This window comes from Engraulis encrasicolus, chromosome 1 (genome assembly GCF_034702125.1).
Source record: "Engraulis encrasicolus isolate BLACKSEA-1 chromosome 1, IST_EnEncr_1.0, whole genome shotgun sequence".
Lineage (NCBI taxonomy): Eukaryota > Metazoa > Chordata > Actinopteri > Clupeiformes > Engraulidae > Engraulis > Engraulis encrasicolus.
In genome coordinates this window covers 19563110-19580027 of record NC_085857.1, presented here as the reverse complement: position 1 = coordinate 19580027, position 16918 = coordinate 19563110, and the positions used below count along the sequence as shown (strand labels likewise).

Here is a 16918-nt window from a genome sequence, read left to right as displayed (position 1 = left end):
TGCTTAGGTTATTGTGTACTATTAAGCAGTGGTTTTATGTATTCATACTTTGCTGTCTGAGGCTGGCCACAAAAATAAAAGTTGGGAATACCTCCCCTTGGGGGAATAGAGTTGCTGTACTTACAGCATGTGCTTGTGTTGTAGAAATGCTACCCTCTCCATTGGGGTTATAGAAGAAATGCCCACAAGGCTCCCTCCCTCTCCCCACGTATTTGTTTTGCTGGTGTTTCGGATGTTTTGTAATTGTTGTAGACACTAGGGCCGGGCACTATGGCAATATATATCGTTATCGTGATATAAAGTATATCGTGACCTTTCTCCTATATCGTTTATATCGTGATAGTATTTTTTATCGATTTAATACAATTGAATATCATTTAATTACATTTCATGTTGTCACAAAACACACTATAAGTTCATGTAACTGTAAAAATAAGAATAAAAAGATCCATTTAAATCCATCCATCTAAATCCTAGATCCATCCAAATAAAGAGAATAACTGAAAACATATGTAATTGTGCTATATCGTGATATATATTGTTATCGTGATATAAAGTAATCCATATCGTGTTATAGATTTTTTTCCGTATCGCCTAGCCCTAGTAGACACGGCCACCTATCTCTCATCAGGATCCATTTACACCCATATTATATGACATCTGGCACCTGTGTGTCCTCCACTTCACACTTGCACTGAGTATTCACTGGGGATGTGTGCAACCGTATTATATAATCGTAACACAATGAGGCATAACTGAGCTGAAACAAACCACAGTCTTGTATTTATCTCTGGTTTCCTTGAGGGCTTCCCTAAAGTGAAACTAGCCTCTACAAGTAATGGTAATTTTTAGGGCTGGGACATTAACGCGTGAATTTTGATTAATTAATCACGTGATTCGATTAATTAATTAACGCGATTTAAAAAAATAATCGCAGTATAATATAGCTACATAGTTCTGGATTAGACCAGTGGAGGGCAGTATTACGCCTGATGGTGAACAGACTGCTGAAATTGAGAAGACTTCTCTCTTCTTTTAAAAATGAATAATATTTTTAGATGAAGCTGATTTACTGTAATTATTCAAAATCCATGTGAAAAAAAAAAATCACTGTTCTCAAGTCAGATATTTAAATGCGATTAAAATGCGATTCTTTTGATTAATTAATTTCAAAGCCTACAGATTAATTCGAGTCCCGTCCCAGCCCTAGTAATTTTTTTACAAGCATTTTGGGGGTGGGGGTCGCACCTTTATTATGATAGGATAGTGAAGATTATGAAAGGATAGTGAAGTAGTGGGGGGAGAGAGGTGGGGTAGGGTAGGGCTCTACATGGTGATTTATTTTTGTTTCTTTATTTGTTTGTTTGTTTGTGTGATTGTTTGTTTTGCAGCCAGCAGAAAGACTTTGTGGGCCTGAGTTTCCCCACCATCTCCAGTGTTGGACCAAACGCCGCCATCATCCATTACAGGTTAGTTTGCCACTGACATGATATATAAAGGGAGCAATTTATTGCATGTATTGCTTGTGGTATTAATTAAATTAAAAGGCTGATTAATGAAATGTCTGTTCTACTTTCTCTTCCTACTTGCTCTACTGATACTACTACCTTGATGAAAAAGTGAATAACTGCTGAAAGGGAATGAAGTGTTGCCTCACATACTGTATAAAACGTAATTAATCCAACTTGAGTTGTTACACTGTTGTTTTTGTCCATCTCCAGACCTCTGCCTGAGACCAATAGAACATTGTCCCTAAATGAAATCTACCTGATCGACTCAGGAGCCCAGTACATGTGAGTGCGCCCTCCATTTTGTATCTCAGTATCCCTGTTCAGATGCTGTGTTCCGAAGTCTGTACTTAGCGCTCTTTCCACACTGTGCGTGGGTACGTAGGGCGTTCCGTTTCTAACGGCGACCAGATGAAGTGTTCTGTAACTACCGGGATGACGCCTTCAAACCTGCTATTTTTCTTGAAGTGTGGAGTTACCGTACACTTTTCGCACTCAACGGCTGCCATGTTTGTTCTGTTGTTGAATGTCAGATCTGTTAAACTGCAGATTCCGTAATAACAGCATACTTTTGATTTGAAAGACTATCGGCATATGTGTAAGAGACGGGTTAACAAAAAAGGTAAATATAACAAACAGTGGTTTCTATGCTGAATTGTATGTTGCCAGTTAATTCTGACACACGGCAGCCTTCATTTCCGTTAAGTGTACAGACATTTCACCCACAAATTTAACCTTCTCTCTAAAGTTGGAAAGTGCACTTAACCTTGGTACACCGTGCACAGTACAGAGTTTGGAACACAAGTCTTTTCTTTTCTGGGCATCTATTTGGGGTTAAAACATATGAATTGGGGAAATATGACTAACAACATTCTCCCATTCAGAACAGTACGTGATGGCAGTTTTTTTAATCGTTTTTTTTTTTTTTTAAATTTAGGGATGGGACGACTGATGTCACCCGCACAATGCACTTTGGAACGCCCACAGAGTATGAGAAGGTAACTTGATTGTTCCATTAATAATAAATATTGGTTACACTTTATTTTAGGGATACATCTATTAGCATTAATACATACGATGTGCATGTATAAGTAATTTGTAAGGCATATACAAAGCAAAATCAAACATTTGTTAGGCATGTATTAGCAAATGTCTTGTTCATGCACAATAAGGGATTTATTACCAATTTAACCGTAGTAAGGACCTAGTAGGCCTTAGCATTTGCTTAGTACATGCCTTACAAGGTACGTATGCAGGCATTAACATTGTATGTATTAGTGCTAATAGATGTATCCCTAAAATAAAGTGTTACCTAAATATTGACTGATATGTATTCTACATCAGACAGATCAGACAGTGCTAGGCTTGAATGCTTATGAATGAATGCTTATTGACCCTGTCAGCTCCTCTGCGCCCGCCCATGAAACTGCTTGTTTTCTCCCACGTTTGCTCCACCCGCTGTATGTAGTGGCTAATTAATTTGCCTAATGACTGCCAGTGATTGGCACCGCACGACCACGGCTGGAGCATTTGGAGGGGAAAACATGCAGTTTTATGGACGGGTCAGAGGTGCTGACTGGGTCAATTGGAGCTAGATTTGAATGCTTAACTGTGTAAGGAGTGCAAAGGATCTACCGATACCCCACATTAAAAATGCAGTATTGACAGGGAATTGGTTTGAAGTAGGGCTGCACAATTAATCGAAAAATAATCAAAATCGTGATAAAATAGTGAAATCGAATTTATGATTTTAATCGTGGCAATAGTGACCTACTTTTGAGAGCGTCCTTGAAGCCAGAACATACTGACAGGCTGGTGTTTCTGGCCAGAAATCTGTCCACTTAAGTTTCATGCTATTGCCTTTACATAATTATAACAATTTATTTTATTTTGCTCATCCCGTATGTAATTCATTCTTGGTTATATTTCATCTTGTTATAATTTCCAAAAAAATCTGCAAAAATCAATAATCGTGATTAATAATCGTGATTATGATTTTGACCAAAATAATCGTGATTTTGATGTTTTCCATAATCGTGCAGCCCTAGTTTGAAGATATCAGTTCAAGTTCAAGTTCAATAAGTAATAAGACTAACATACTAGCAGCAAGAAGATACTAGCAGTAGGAAGACTAGCATATTAGACAGCTTAGAATGCACTCTGAGAGTGCAGGCCTCCGCCAAGGAAGGTGTGTGATATAACATTTGACTATGTCACACCGTATTCACCGTATATCTCTGCCTTCTTTGTGTGAAGTTAGAAACTGGAATGTCAAGATTCGCCCTGTTCGCAATTCAATTTGCAGTCACTAGGGGCATCTAGATTTGTAGGCCAGAAATGGTGAAGAATCTTTAAAAAGGTCCTGGTTCCGGTTCGTGATCCGGATCACCACCAGAATTTAATCACTTGTTCCTTGGGTCATTACCAACAACTCCACAAAGTCTCGTACAAATCGGTTGATTAGTTTTTGAGTTATCCTGCTGACAAACTAACAAACAAACAAACAAACATACAGACAAACAAACACAGACCGACAAGCAGACAAACCAACGCGACCGAAAACATAACCTCCTTGGCAGAGGTAATAAACACACACAGATACACACAGATACAGACACACACATAGCAGTTAGTAACACCCCATATGTTCTCTCTCCAGGAGTGCTATACGTACGTGCTGAAGGGCCAGATTGCGGTCTGTGCTGCTGTGTTCCCCAACGGTACCAAAGGTGAGTTATACAACACCTGCAAGAGTCTGTTTCAATGCTTCTCTCTCTCTCTCTCTCTCTCTCTCTCTCTCTCTCTCTCTCTCTCTCTCTCTCTCTCTCTCTCATTACTAAGTGCATGAACTGCATTGCCTTCGCTAACATACAGCGATCCATTGACCTCTCTGTCTCTCTCACTCTGTCTCGAGTCAGTAGATGAACTCCATTAACTCTGTTAACACTGCGCAATCCCTTGCCCCGCCCCCCCACACACACACACACCACACACACATCTCTCTCACCCCTCCCTCTCTCACACACACACCTCTCTATCTTTCTCTCTCTCACACACACACACACAACTCCCTCTCTTACTCTCTCACACACATACACACGTCACTCTCTTTCTCTCTCACACACATACATACCTCTCTCTCTTTCTCTCACACGCACACGCCTCTCTCAAACCTCTCTCACCCCTCTCTCTCTAACACACACACACACACACACACACAACTCCCTCTCTTTCTCTCTCACACACATACATACCTCTCTCTCTTTCTCTCACACACACACCCCTCTCTCACACCTCTCTCTTCTCTCTCTCTCTAACACACACACACACAGGCCTCTCTCTCTTTCTCTCTAACACACACACACCTCTCTCTCACCCCCTCTCTCCCACCCCTCTCTCTCTCTCTCTCTCCCCTTTCTCCTCCTCGTCGTCGTCTGCAGGCCACCTGCTGGACTCGTTTGCGCGCGCGGCGCTGTGGGAGGCGGGCCTGGACTACCTGCACGGCACGGGCCACGGCGTGGGCTGCTTCCTCAACGTGCACGAGGGGCCCTGCGGAATCAGCTACAAGACCTTCGCCGACGAGCCCCTGGAGGCCGGCATGATCGTCAGCGACGGTACGGACGGAGTTCACATATCCGAGAAAAATATCAAAAAAAGATGCCGCACATTCTGCTCCATGCTTTGTTAAAGTGGTGGTTCGCTATTTTAGACATTAAGCCCTGTTTGTGTGACTTCTGGGGTGAAGTAGAGATGTTCTCATCACAATTTTGACATTTGGTGCTGAACGGAGCATTTGGGTATCCAAGACTGCAGCCCCCCCCACCTTTACATTGACTCCAATAGAGCACTCAAGCAATCGATCATAAAATGGCATTAAACTTTCGTTCGAGAAGACATGGAACTCACCATGTGGTCAGTGGTAGACAGCGATAAATTGACCCGAAAATTGCAGCGAAATATGCCTTCTAACTGTTGTTTAGCATTTGGCGGACCTATTTTTCCCCAGACGCCGTTGAATAGCAGTAGACATCCAGCCAGTAGGTAGCGATAGTGTGTCGTTTGTGTAGACATCAAGGAGCGAGGTAAAAGGGCTATCTTTGAGCGGGACTGGCTACAAAAACTACAGCTTGCATACAAACCATAGATAGTAACGTAAACAAACACACCCCCATTTCCGGTCGCGCGGAGTAATACTAGTCAAACCAATACAATCAATGAAGACGGACAATAATGACAATATATCTTCTTTGGAAGCGTATTTCGCGGTGATTTTCGAGCCAACGTATCGCTGCCCACCTCTGACCACTGGGTGAGTTTCATGTCTCTGCAAACGAAAGTTTAATGCCATTTTATGATCGATTGCTTGAGTGTTTCATTGGAGTCAATGTAAAGGTGGGGGGGCTGCAGTCTTGAATGCCCAAGTGCTCCGTTCAGCACCAAATGTCAAAATTGTGATGAGAACATCTTTACTTCACCGCAGAAGTCACACAAACAGGGCTTAATGTCTAAAATAGCGAACCACCACTTTAACCCATTGATGCCTGATGTTGCATTTCGAAACATTGGCCCTGGCGCCTGGAGCTGCATTACGCAACATTCAGGCACATAAGATTTAAGACAACTTAATTAAAAATCTCTGTTTGTTTGAGGTGAATGAACACATTCGAATGAAAGATGAGGGTCTTAGCGTTTAAATGCAACTTAGTGCATATTTTTATGTGCTTCAGAAGCTGAGATATTTAGGTTTGTATTGGCTGAGGGCAGGCATTCAGCACCCTTTTTTCCAGGTGCCTTAGGCGTCAATGGGTTAAAGGGACGTTTCGGCCGACACTTTAATAAAACATGGAGCACAGTGTGAAAATGAACTGAGTGCGTGTGCGTGTGCGAGTGCGTGTAATGAACCATGTGAGTAAATTTGAGAGAGAGAGAGAGAGAGAAGAGGAAAGAAGTAGAAGAGAGGAGCTGAGAGGGAAAGAAAGACTTTCAAAGTGAGTGGTAAAGGCAGCAAGAAACAGATCGAGAGACAGAAGTGGAGGGGGGGGGTGGCTCAGAAAGAGACAACGCGTGAAGCGTCAGTGACAGAGTATGAGTGTTTTTTTTACTAATGTGAGCATTTAGGTCATTTGCGACCATTAGCACGCACCCAGCCCAACCCAGAAGCACGCACGCACACAACTACATGCGCACACGTTTTGGCCGACACTTTCATAAACCGTGGAGCACAGTGTGCCTCATCTTCTTTATTGTCGTTGACATTTGACTGCACAAGTTGCCAGCACCTCAAAAGGAATTTATTGGTGTGCAATATCGTCTTTATCGTCAATATCAATATCGAGGTCACATACTCTACAGTGCATACTGTACAGTACATATACAGTACATAGGCAGATACAGACATTTTTTCTTTCTAAACCCAACCACCACCCCCCCCTTATGGGGAACCTAATTTTTTAGCGGTCTTTCTTTCATTCTTTGTTTTTTCTTCTAAATATATTTTCGTTTACCTTTATTTTTTACTAAAACAATACAATAAACAAAAAATGGGTTTAACAACAAAGAAGGACAATAGTAAAAAAGAAAAAAAATTAGATGGAAACAAAATATTCAAATCTGAGGTCCCCCAAAAATATACCCACCCACCCTCCCCCGGGGATGAAGTTACAGTTTACATGTTATACTGATGCAATGAGAAGTATTCCATTAATTAAGAGATACTTAGAACGAGAAAGGGAAAAAAAACAAAAAACACCAACAACAACTAAAAAGGCCAACCTTCGCCATCTTTTAATTCTAACCATCTATTTGCATAGCTCCCATTCCTCTCATTAGCCATTACACATTCTATTTTACAGTAGTGGCTTTTTAAAAGCTCTTATCGTCAATGTCTTTATATCCATCGTTCTATGTATGAACACTTTGCCCAACAAAAGAATAATATTTTGCAATCCCTGGTTTTCGCTTGCCAAGTCACCTAGGAGTATAGTAGGGAGATCTAAATGCAAGCTTATATATACAGTATATAGCTACAAGAGTTTTTGCCGGATTTTTTGTATGGTTGTCAGCAACGGCACAAGTTCACAAAGCCTACAGTACATACTTCGTTAGGCGCCATTCATACATACCAGGTAATTCCAAAAACGTAGGCATTTCCCTTCGTTTGTGCCTATTGTGTGCATATGGTTATGAGTACACATGCACATGAATAGACTTATTCACATCCAGTGCATGTACTGTACTGTATGTAAAGAGATCAGATAGGGATGTAAATAAAATCGAAACGCATCGATGAATCGGTAGTATCGGCCGGCGATTTCATCGAATCGCATCGTATCGTGGGGCATTCTTAAGAATCGAAAATAATTGAATCACTGGCCCTTGTGCAATGCCCTAGCTCCATAACACAATAGTACTGGAAAGTAATTGGAAAAAATCGAATCGAACCGAATCGCATCGTATCGTGGGGAATTCTTAAGTATCGAAAAAAAAAATCGAATCCCTGATTTAAGAAATCGATACCGTATCGTATCGTCATGAAGGCTGTGATTTACACCCCTACNCTCAGATAGATACGGACAACAAGACCTTCACAAATGAAGCCCTGAAGTGATGACGACTGACGGTTACATACATACTGTACACATGAACCTGACCAGCACATGCATGCATGAGTGGCAAAGTTCTTTCTATGGATAAAAGCATGGCTTGGGTAGTAGTAGTCATATCAAGAAGTTTCCTTTCATGCATCTTGCATCTGTCTCCTATGACTGTTAGAATAAACTGATAACATTTTGAAATATAGTTAGAAATTAGAATAATTACAAATGTATTAAATTATATTATATATATAAATTAATTCTTGTGGTTGATATTTTAGAGCCCGGCTACTATGAGGATGGATCGTTTGGAATTCGCCTGGAGAACCTAGTCCTGGTTGTGCCTGCAAAGCCCAAAGTAAGTGTTTTTCACAGATTACTAGAGCATGCTCATAACTTGCTTTTGAAGTGATTGCAGGCCAATTCCTTCCGATTCCTCCCATTCTGTCCTCGTCCCATATTTGACAATGTCTGAATAAACACATGGAGGTAGCCTGATGTTTCAGACCAATAACCAACCGTCCTCTTCCCTCTTTGTCTCCCAGTACAACTACAGGAATAGAGGTAGCCTAACGTTTGACACCATCACGCTGGTGCCCATTCAGACAAAGCTCATCAACACACAGCTGCTCACCCAGAAAGAGGTGAGTGCTACAGGTCGCCTAGATCAGGGGTGGGGATTGGGAAGCTTGTTCATTCGAGGAGTCCTCCAGGTACTATGAACACAAACCAAGATTTTTTTGTTAGAAAAGCCGCACTCTCGAGTGTAGTTCTTGCATTTTATTTCAGTGGGTTAGCATGACAGACCGACGTTTCAGCCTCGTCTGTCTATTATGTTAACCCACTAAAATAAAATTTTAAAAAGTGCTACAGGTCGTCTAGATCAGGGGTGGGGATTGGGGCTCAGGTGGCTCAGGTGGTAGAGGAGCCGTTCCGCAACCCTAAGGTTGCAGGTTCGAGGCCCGCTCTGCCTGACCCCATCAATGTGTCCTTGAGCAAGATACTTAACCCCAAGTTGCTCCTGTTGGCAGAGTGGTACCCCTGCGTGGCAGCCACTGCCACCAGTGTGTGAATGTGAGTGTGAATGGGTGAATTTGAGCGTTGAGTGCTCGAAGGAGTGGAAAGGCGCTATATGCAGTCCATTTACCATTTACCATTGGGAAGCTTTTTCATTCGAGGGGCCAAAGTCCTCCAGGGGCTGTACTATGAACACAAACCAAGATTTTTTTTGTAGAAAAGTCGCACTCTCGAGTGTAGTTCTTGCATTTTATTTCAGTGGGTTAGCATGACAGACAGACGTTTCAGCCTCGTCTGCCCGTCATGCTAACCCACTAAAATAAAATGCAAGAACTACACTCGAGAGTGCGGCTTTTTTACAAAAAATGTGAAGACCTTGTATAAAAACAGTTTGGCGTTGAGCACACTTTCTGACACAAACAGACACAAACCAGGATTTCCCCCTGCACTTTAGGCCTATATTGAAGGTGGCCACCTTAACAACAGAACCACTAGGTCCCCTGAAAATATGACTTAATTGTATTGCAAATTTAATGTCTAAGATTGCTTTACAAATCATGTCATATTTCATGTGGAAGGAACTGCATAACATGAAAACAGTGGTTCTCAAAATGTGGTCCGAGGACCACTGGTGGTCCGCGACAGAGCTCAGATGGTCCGCACAGGGATTTCTACTCTTCCAGGACAACCTAACAGAAGGCTAAATTTGTAACATAATTACAAAGCCATACATGTCGTAGCCACATATGAGGTAAGGGAGGTCCGGACCTCCCTTATTTTTAGAGAAAACAATATTTATCATACATGAAAAAGGGGATCTTCTCCATTGTCCGCCATTTTGAATTTCCAGAAATCTTTTCAGCTGCAAAACATACTGTAAACTGTGGTCACACTAGTACACAGCTTAGTATTAGTTCTTTATTAGTTAGTTATTTAGCAAATAATCATGAAAAGACCAAAATTGGCAAAAGACAGCATAGTTTCAATGAGCAACATAGTTACAATAGATACTCCGGGCAACTTCCTACACAGTGCACCTTTAAAAAAATTTCTCGCGCTGCGAGTGCACTATGGACCTCCCTTATTTCAAATTCCTGGGTACGGCCATGCTGACCAGTAGTGTGTACCAGAAAGATATGGACCAACACTGTTTTTAATGTTTTAAAAAAAATGGAAATCTCACATTGCATGCATAATAGCTTGGATAGAGAACATAAAAACATATCACCATGCTGACACTACAGTATGTCTTTGGTTGGGTTATATGTATGGGCGTGCAGACCCTTTAAAAATATAATTTTTATTTCCATAATTCAGTTTAAAAGTATGCATGTATTTGTACATGCTGTATTTCAAAACACCAAAGAAAACAGGATTTAAAAAAAAAGGCAAAAAAGTGAAGTGAAGAAATCACCAGCACAATTTTGTAGTGACTGTTTTTGTAATTGACTGTTTGTCTTTTATCAATCATGCTATCCTGTCCCTCACTTCTCTCCCCGCAGCGCGATTGGCTGAACGAGTACCACAGACAATGCCGCAAGATTACTGGAGCAGAGCTGGAGAGGCAGGGCCGCAAGGTGGCTCTCGACTGGCTCATGAGGGAGAGTCAGCCAATCTAAAGTGACGACCAGGAAAAAACAACCAACCAACCAACCAACCAAACAAACAAAACACCCCAGGAAAACTGAACATTGTGGAGTGACAAAAAAAAATCAAGCCGGTCTACACTTTTTAAATGGCCACCATCTCAGTCCTCAATCTTCTCTCTGTTCTTATTTAATTAACTTGACGGTTGATTCTACAGTATCTCTCTCTCTCTCTCTCTCTCTCTCTCTCTCTCTCTCTCTCTCTTTCTCTCTCTCTCTCTTTCTCTCGCTTAATTAAGCCAGCACATTTCATACTGCCCATTCTCCTAATGTCTTATCACCCTTCAGTCAATAAAATATCTAATGTGTACATCATTTTTTCTGTCTTTTATTTTTTGAGGCCAGTGTGGAAGAAAACAACCCCCTCTCCCTTTTTTGTGTTTGTCTTTCGCAGGTTTGTGTACAGTAAGTACAAAAATATCAACCATAATTTCATCTTGAAACAGGTGTCCCTTTAAAATATGCAGGTCAATGCAGTTCCATAGACTGTAAACTAAGCTGATAACTAGAATGTTAATAACTGTACATTCTTATTTATTAGGCCCACATAATGTTGGGAACATCCATTTGCCTGTAGAGAGTTACTTGTGCACAATCCCTGGTGCTGAACAAAAAGATTACGTATTTTTTGAAAAAAGGTTTGCACACTCCTTTGGATTTTTTCTTCTTTAAGTTATTTTTTCTTCTTTTTATTCATTCATTCATTGGCAATGACGTTTCGACCTCTCGGTCTTCCTCAGATTCCTCAGGTGAATCTGAGGAAGACAAAGAGGTCGAAACGCCAATGAATGAATGAGTAAAATGAAGAAAAAATAATATCCATTTGCCTCCATGACATTGTGGCTGTACTAAAAACCACATACAGTAGGCATCTGTTGCCGCATCCAGTTGTTTTTGTCGGTTGTTCCAGGATGCTCTGTACAACCCGTAGATACAGACAGGGCCGTAACCAGACAAATATTGCGTGCTGTACTGCATACTGTACATTTAGAATGCTTCAAACACTTCAGTCAAACTCTCGAGTTTGGTTTCATTAATCACTGCCTTGAGGATAAATGGGGGTGGCGTATACAGACTGAATTTATCATTGTTGATTATATATCGATTTTCGTCACGGATACATTTTACAGAGGACATGACCTCTGTGTCCTCAATGGTAGTTATGGCCATGGATACAGATAGGGCTCGGCAATATGGAAAAAACGCTATATCACGATATATATTACTTTATATCACGATAACGATATATATCACGATAACGATATATATCACGATGTAGCACAATTACATACGTTTTCAGTTATTCTCTTTATTTGCTCTTTATTTTTTCATGTCGCAAAACAACCTTTCTTTAAAATGGATCTTTTTATTGTTATTTTTACAGTTAGGCTACATGAACTTATAGTGTGTATTGTGACAACATGAACATGATGATATTCAATTGTGTACAACTGATAAAAGTCACAATATAAACGATATAGGAGAAAGGTCACGATATACACTTTTATATCACGATAACAATATATAACATCATAATTTCCAGCCATGGATACAGATACACTATCTGTATCCGTTTCCGATCAGGATCCATTTACACCCATATTATATCAAATTTGGCACCGTTTACAGTTGTTTTGCTGTGCTTCAGATGTTTTGCAATATGCACTCTGGCATATTTCCCACACACCTTCACTGTATCATCTTTGTGGATGTGTGAAATGATACTGGTTCATTGTAAGACATGTATTCTGCCTCTCTCACTTTGACATGTGGCCAAGCAAGGATACTCAATATGGTGAACCAAGATAAATCAGACCAGCCAATACACAGGAGCAGGGAAGCCAACAGAAGGAGACAAATGGGCCACTTGTCCCGGGACCAGGAGGACAGGTGGCCCAGGATTGGGTCCTCATTACATTGCACAGTAAGTATTGAGATTGGGGCCCTTTCCATTGCCTTTGTCCTGGGCCTGGCCAGAGCTGTCAGCAGCCCTGCACAGTAGTGTGTGAAAGTCCTTTCTCCCCTTCCATTTTTTCTGTTGTGTGTAGTGGCGGCTTGCATAAGATGTGCGCTACCGCCATCTACGTACAGCCATATGCGAACTCCATTTATTCTCAACCTCCGCTGGTCTCCTAAAGCAGTGTTTTCCAACCTTTTTTGCTTCATGTACCCCCCAATTGCCTTTCCGTTGTGCCATGAGTACCCCCTAACTTGTGTTTTACATTGTTTTTTTCTATTCCAGTGTGACTATGCTCCATGCATTTGTTAAAATAACATTTGTCCAAGTACCCCCTTCAGTGTGCTCGTGGTGGTACATGTACCCCTGGTTGGGAAACGCTGTCCTAAAGGAACATTCACCTGACGTCACATGGATCCTGGAAAAGTATGGTCTTGAATCGTCTCTACCTTACCCACTGTCTATGGCAGTGTTTCTCAAACTTTTCCTGCCATTCCCCCCTTCAGAAGAAGGGTGTCTGTCTGCGCCCCCCAAAATGGTTACAAAAATACAAAATAAATAGGCCTTCGTAAAGTTTATTAGAGCCTAATATACACGTATATGGCCTATGATGTTCTCTAAATATTAGTGAATAAATTAATTCATATATTGTGATTGTAAAGTGAATGTGTTGACTTAATGGCAAAGCAGAAAAGTATTAAAAAAGAAAAACCTTCTGACTTCACGCGCCCCCTCTCCAATACCTCCGCGCCCCCCTAGGGGGGCTTCCGCCCCACTTTGAGAAACACTGGTCTATGGCCAAGTACTGACATCAACATCTGGGCCCTCACGGAAATACATTTCTACAGATAACATTTTGAAATATTATTTTGGACGACCTGTGTTTGTTGTTATTATGTTTATTTGTACACTAGTAGTTACCGAAAATCTTTCAGCAAATTATAAAGTTAGTTCATACCAACTCAAAATATTCAGATACAAATGTTTTTATTTTAGGTAATTTCGTCAATAGATAAACACACCTTTTCAGACTTGAAAACGGTTACAAAAGTACACATACAGCATGTTTTCTCATATGCTGTAGATATCTCTATTCCATCTTGTTACGTACAGATCCCACCCTCCCCCCCCACCCCCATTCTCTCTCTCACACACGTGCACACACACGCACACACACACACACGCGCGCACACACACACGCACACACACACACACACACACACACACAGGTCCCCTACAGTTGCATGTAGAAAGTCTCTGAGTTGAGGGTGGCACCGCTGCCTTGCTCCTGCGCCAACTCATACAGGGAGAGCCCCCTCCCTTCCTCTTCCTCCTCCTCTTCTCTCCTCCTTTCCTTTTCCTCACCTCTCCTCCCTTCCTCTTCTCTCCTCCTTTCCTCTTCCTCACCCTTTCTCCCTTCCTCTTCCTCTTCCTCTTCTCTCCTAACCTCCACACTCCACACCTCCACACCACCAGGGCCATCACGATGGCTCACTGCAGCAGTCTCTCCCGTCTCTCTCCCCACCCCCATCCATCTCTGCCATTCCTCCTCCACCTCCTCCACCATTCCTCTCCTCTCATCCACACCACCGCCACCACCATAGCTCACCACCACAGCCCTCCTCTCTCTCTCCTCCTCCTCCTCCATCCCTCTCTCCCTGTCCTCCTCCTCCTCTTCCTCTTCTTCGTCCTCCTTGCCCACGGGGAGAGGGTTGGAGTAGATGTAGTAGATCCTGGAGTTGTCCCTGGACGCCCCTGCCTCCCCCCGCCTGCTGCTGCTGCGGAGGAGGAGCGAGGAGAGCAGCGGGCTGTGGCGCCGGAGGCTGCTGCGCAACGACCTCCTCAGGAGGAGTCCAAGCCCTGACCCCAGGCCCAGGCCCAGAGCCGGGCCGGACGAGGCGGAGGAGTCGCCCTCCTCCACCAGCGATGGCGACGGCGAATGTGACGATGACTGTTCTTCTGCTCCAGACAGGCCGGTGATGGGAAGGGTGGAGGAAGGTGTCTCGAAGCTCCCCACTGCGCTCTCGTAGATGCGCGCCTGCTTGGACTGCCTGGGTAGGTAGGGGGAACAGAGAAGTGGAAGTGGGTGAAGTATGGATGTGTTAATTTCCAGAGTTATCTCAGGCATCGTGGTGATGGGGAGTGGAGCTGTGGTCTCGAAGCTCCCCATGGCACTCTCGTAGATGAAGTCCATTTGGTGCTCTAGGCCAGTGTTTCCAAACCTTTTTTGTCTCATGTACCCCCAAGCCTTTTTTGTTGTGCCATGAGTACCCCCTACATTGGTTTTTCTATTCCAGTGTGACTATGCTGCTCCATGCATTTGTAAAAATTACATTTTTCCAAGTACCCCCTTCAGTGTGCTCGCGTACCCCTAGTGGTACACGTACCCCTGGTTGGGAAACACTGCTCTAGGCGAGCATCCCTTTTCCTTTTGTGCATTTAGACATTAACGTCTGTATATACCCATCTGATTGAGCACAGATCTAGTAGCCTACCTACTGTACATATACTGAGTGCCCATGAGAAACAAACCCGCCTCCCTCGGCTTGCTACTGGTCGAGGCCAGAAGAGGTTGTGCCAAAGTTTAAAGCAAACGTTTTCTTAGTCCCAATAGAACGCCTTTGCTTAAGTCACGTCATTGCCTTCCCAATTTTTCCGGAGCTCAGAAACAATATTTCTGTTGTTCCTGCCCTGACTAGAAGCAACATCAAAGGTGTTGCTGCGTCACTAGGAGGGCGTCGCCTGGCTATGGAGGAGGGGAGGGTGGAGTGGAGTTTGTTGTGGTGGAACAGACAGGGAGCAACAGGATGTTTGTGTGTTTACTTCTCAGGAGCCAGGAAGGGAGTTTTTGGATGACCTTCAGTCAAGGTTATTTTAAGAGGCATCACGTTTAGAAACGGGATTTAAAAAAAACCTCTCTTATTCAGAGCAATCTCAAACATCAGAGTGTAAGATCGTGGATCGTGCTGCAGTACGTGCTTTACTGAATAGGCAGTTAAACCTTTGTACGCCACAGATTATGTTTTAGGAACACTTTGGTGCTTTGTGATTTTCCAACCTGAACATGTATATAATTCATCGTCAGCTCAGAAAACCCTAACACACACAGAGTGTATAACACATTTAAATGCTGTCCCTAATGCCTACGTAGATGCAGCTGTGCAAGTGTTGACTCTTTGAATTTCCATCCAAAAGAAGTGAACACAGAGATGTTGAACTTAGAATGGAATGGACTGGAATGTCCTTCATGCAATGTAAAGACAACTTTCTCCACAAAGTCTATAAGGCTAGCCTACTATACAGTAGCTGCTCTGCCTGACTGATGGTATGCCTGTCTGTCTGTATCCATGTCTATCTGTCTCTGTCTGTCTGTGTCTCTGTCTTGTCTGTCTGTGTCTCCATCTGTCTGTCTGTCTCTGTCTCTGTCTGTCCGTGTTGTCTGGCTCTGTCTGTCTGCGTTGTCTACGTCTGTCTGTCTTGGCTCTATGTCTGTGTTTGCCTCTGCCTTTCTGTCTCTCTGTCTGCCTTTGTCTGTCTGCCTGTCTGTCGATGTCTATGTTTGTCTGTGTCTATGTCTGTCTGTGTTGTCTGTCTGTCTGCGTTGTCTACGTCTGTCTGTCTGTCTGTCTGTCTGTGTCTCTGTCTGGCTCTTTCTGTCTGTCTGTCTGTCTGTCTGTCTGTGTTGCCTGTCTCTGTCTCTCCCTGTCTGTCTGTCTGTCTCTCTGTCTGTCTCTATGTCTGTCTGTGTTGTCTGTCTGTCTGTCTCTGTCTGTGGGTGTCTTACCTTCTGCGTCGGACCAATGAGATGCTGTAGAGAACTCCGGTGACTGTGAGGATGAACAGTGCCAGACCGGTCAGGGTGATGTTGAACACCTTTAACTCTTCAACAAAGAATATGGCAAAGACAACATGAGCACAGGTGAAATCATGTAGGTAATAATTAAAGAGTTTTGTTTCAATATGACAAGCTTGGACTAATGTTTCATTATTGGAAGTCAGATGTCCTATGATTTATGTATGAATTCTTGACAGTCAAACATTTTGAAAACATACTTTTTATGCCTATATAACATGCATTTTGCAATGCAATGCAACACCCAATTCAAAGGTGTACATTTACGGAAATGTTTCAAAATGGATATGTCACTTTGGAACGAAGTTCTTCACTTATAACCTTTTCTGTGTGCATGTGTAGCA

General features: G+C 42.6%; 2 protein-coding genes across 4 annotated transcripts in view; one reads left to right on the top strand and one right to left on the bottom strand.

Annotated features, from left to right (window-relative positions):
• xpnpep1 (X-prolyl aminopeptidase (aminopeptidase P) 1, soluble) overlaps nucleotides 1-11074 on the top strand; it is a 40194-nt gene extending 29120 nt beyond the window's left edge. For all 3 annotated transcript variants that reach the window (XM_063198364.1, XM_063198376.1, XM_063198371.1), the window contains 8 exons: nucleotides 1392-1469; nucleotides 1722-1793; nucleotides 2446-2506; nucleotides 4168-4237; nucleotides 4949-5122; nucleotides 8383-8459; nucleotides 8647-8745; nucleotides 10621-11074. In XM_063198364.1, coding sequence (XP_063054434.1) covers nucleotides 1392-1469; nucleotides 1722-1793; nucleotides 2446-2506; nucleotides 4168-4237; nucleotides 4949-5122; nucleotides 8383-8459; nucleotides 8647-8745; nucleotides 10621-10737 — 748 coding nt within the window. In that variant the 3' untranslated portion in view covers nucleotides 10738-11074. The remainder of the gene's footprint in view (nucleotides 1-1391; nucleotides 1470-1721; nucleotides 1794-2445; nucleotides 2507-4167; nucleotides 4238-4948; nucleotides 5123-8382; nucleotides 8460-8646; nucleotides 8746-10620) is intronic.
• Nucleotides 11075-14144: 3070 nt separating this feature from the next.
• The window catches only part of si:dkey-246e1.3 (uncharacterized), a gene marked incomplete at its 3' end in the record, with an annotated part of 3546 nt that continues 772 nt past the window's right edge, over nucleotides 14145-16918 (bottom strand). The window contains exons 2-3 of the mRNA XM_063207924.1: nucleotides 16506-16602; nucleotides 14145-14772 (exon numbers count right to left, since the gene is read on the bottom strand). Coding sequence (XP_063063994.1) covers nucleotides 14145-14772; nucleotides 16506-16602 — 725 coding nt within the window. The remainder of the gene's footprint in view (nucleotides 14773-16505; nucleotides 16603-16918) is intronic.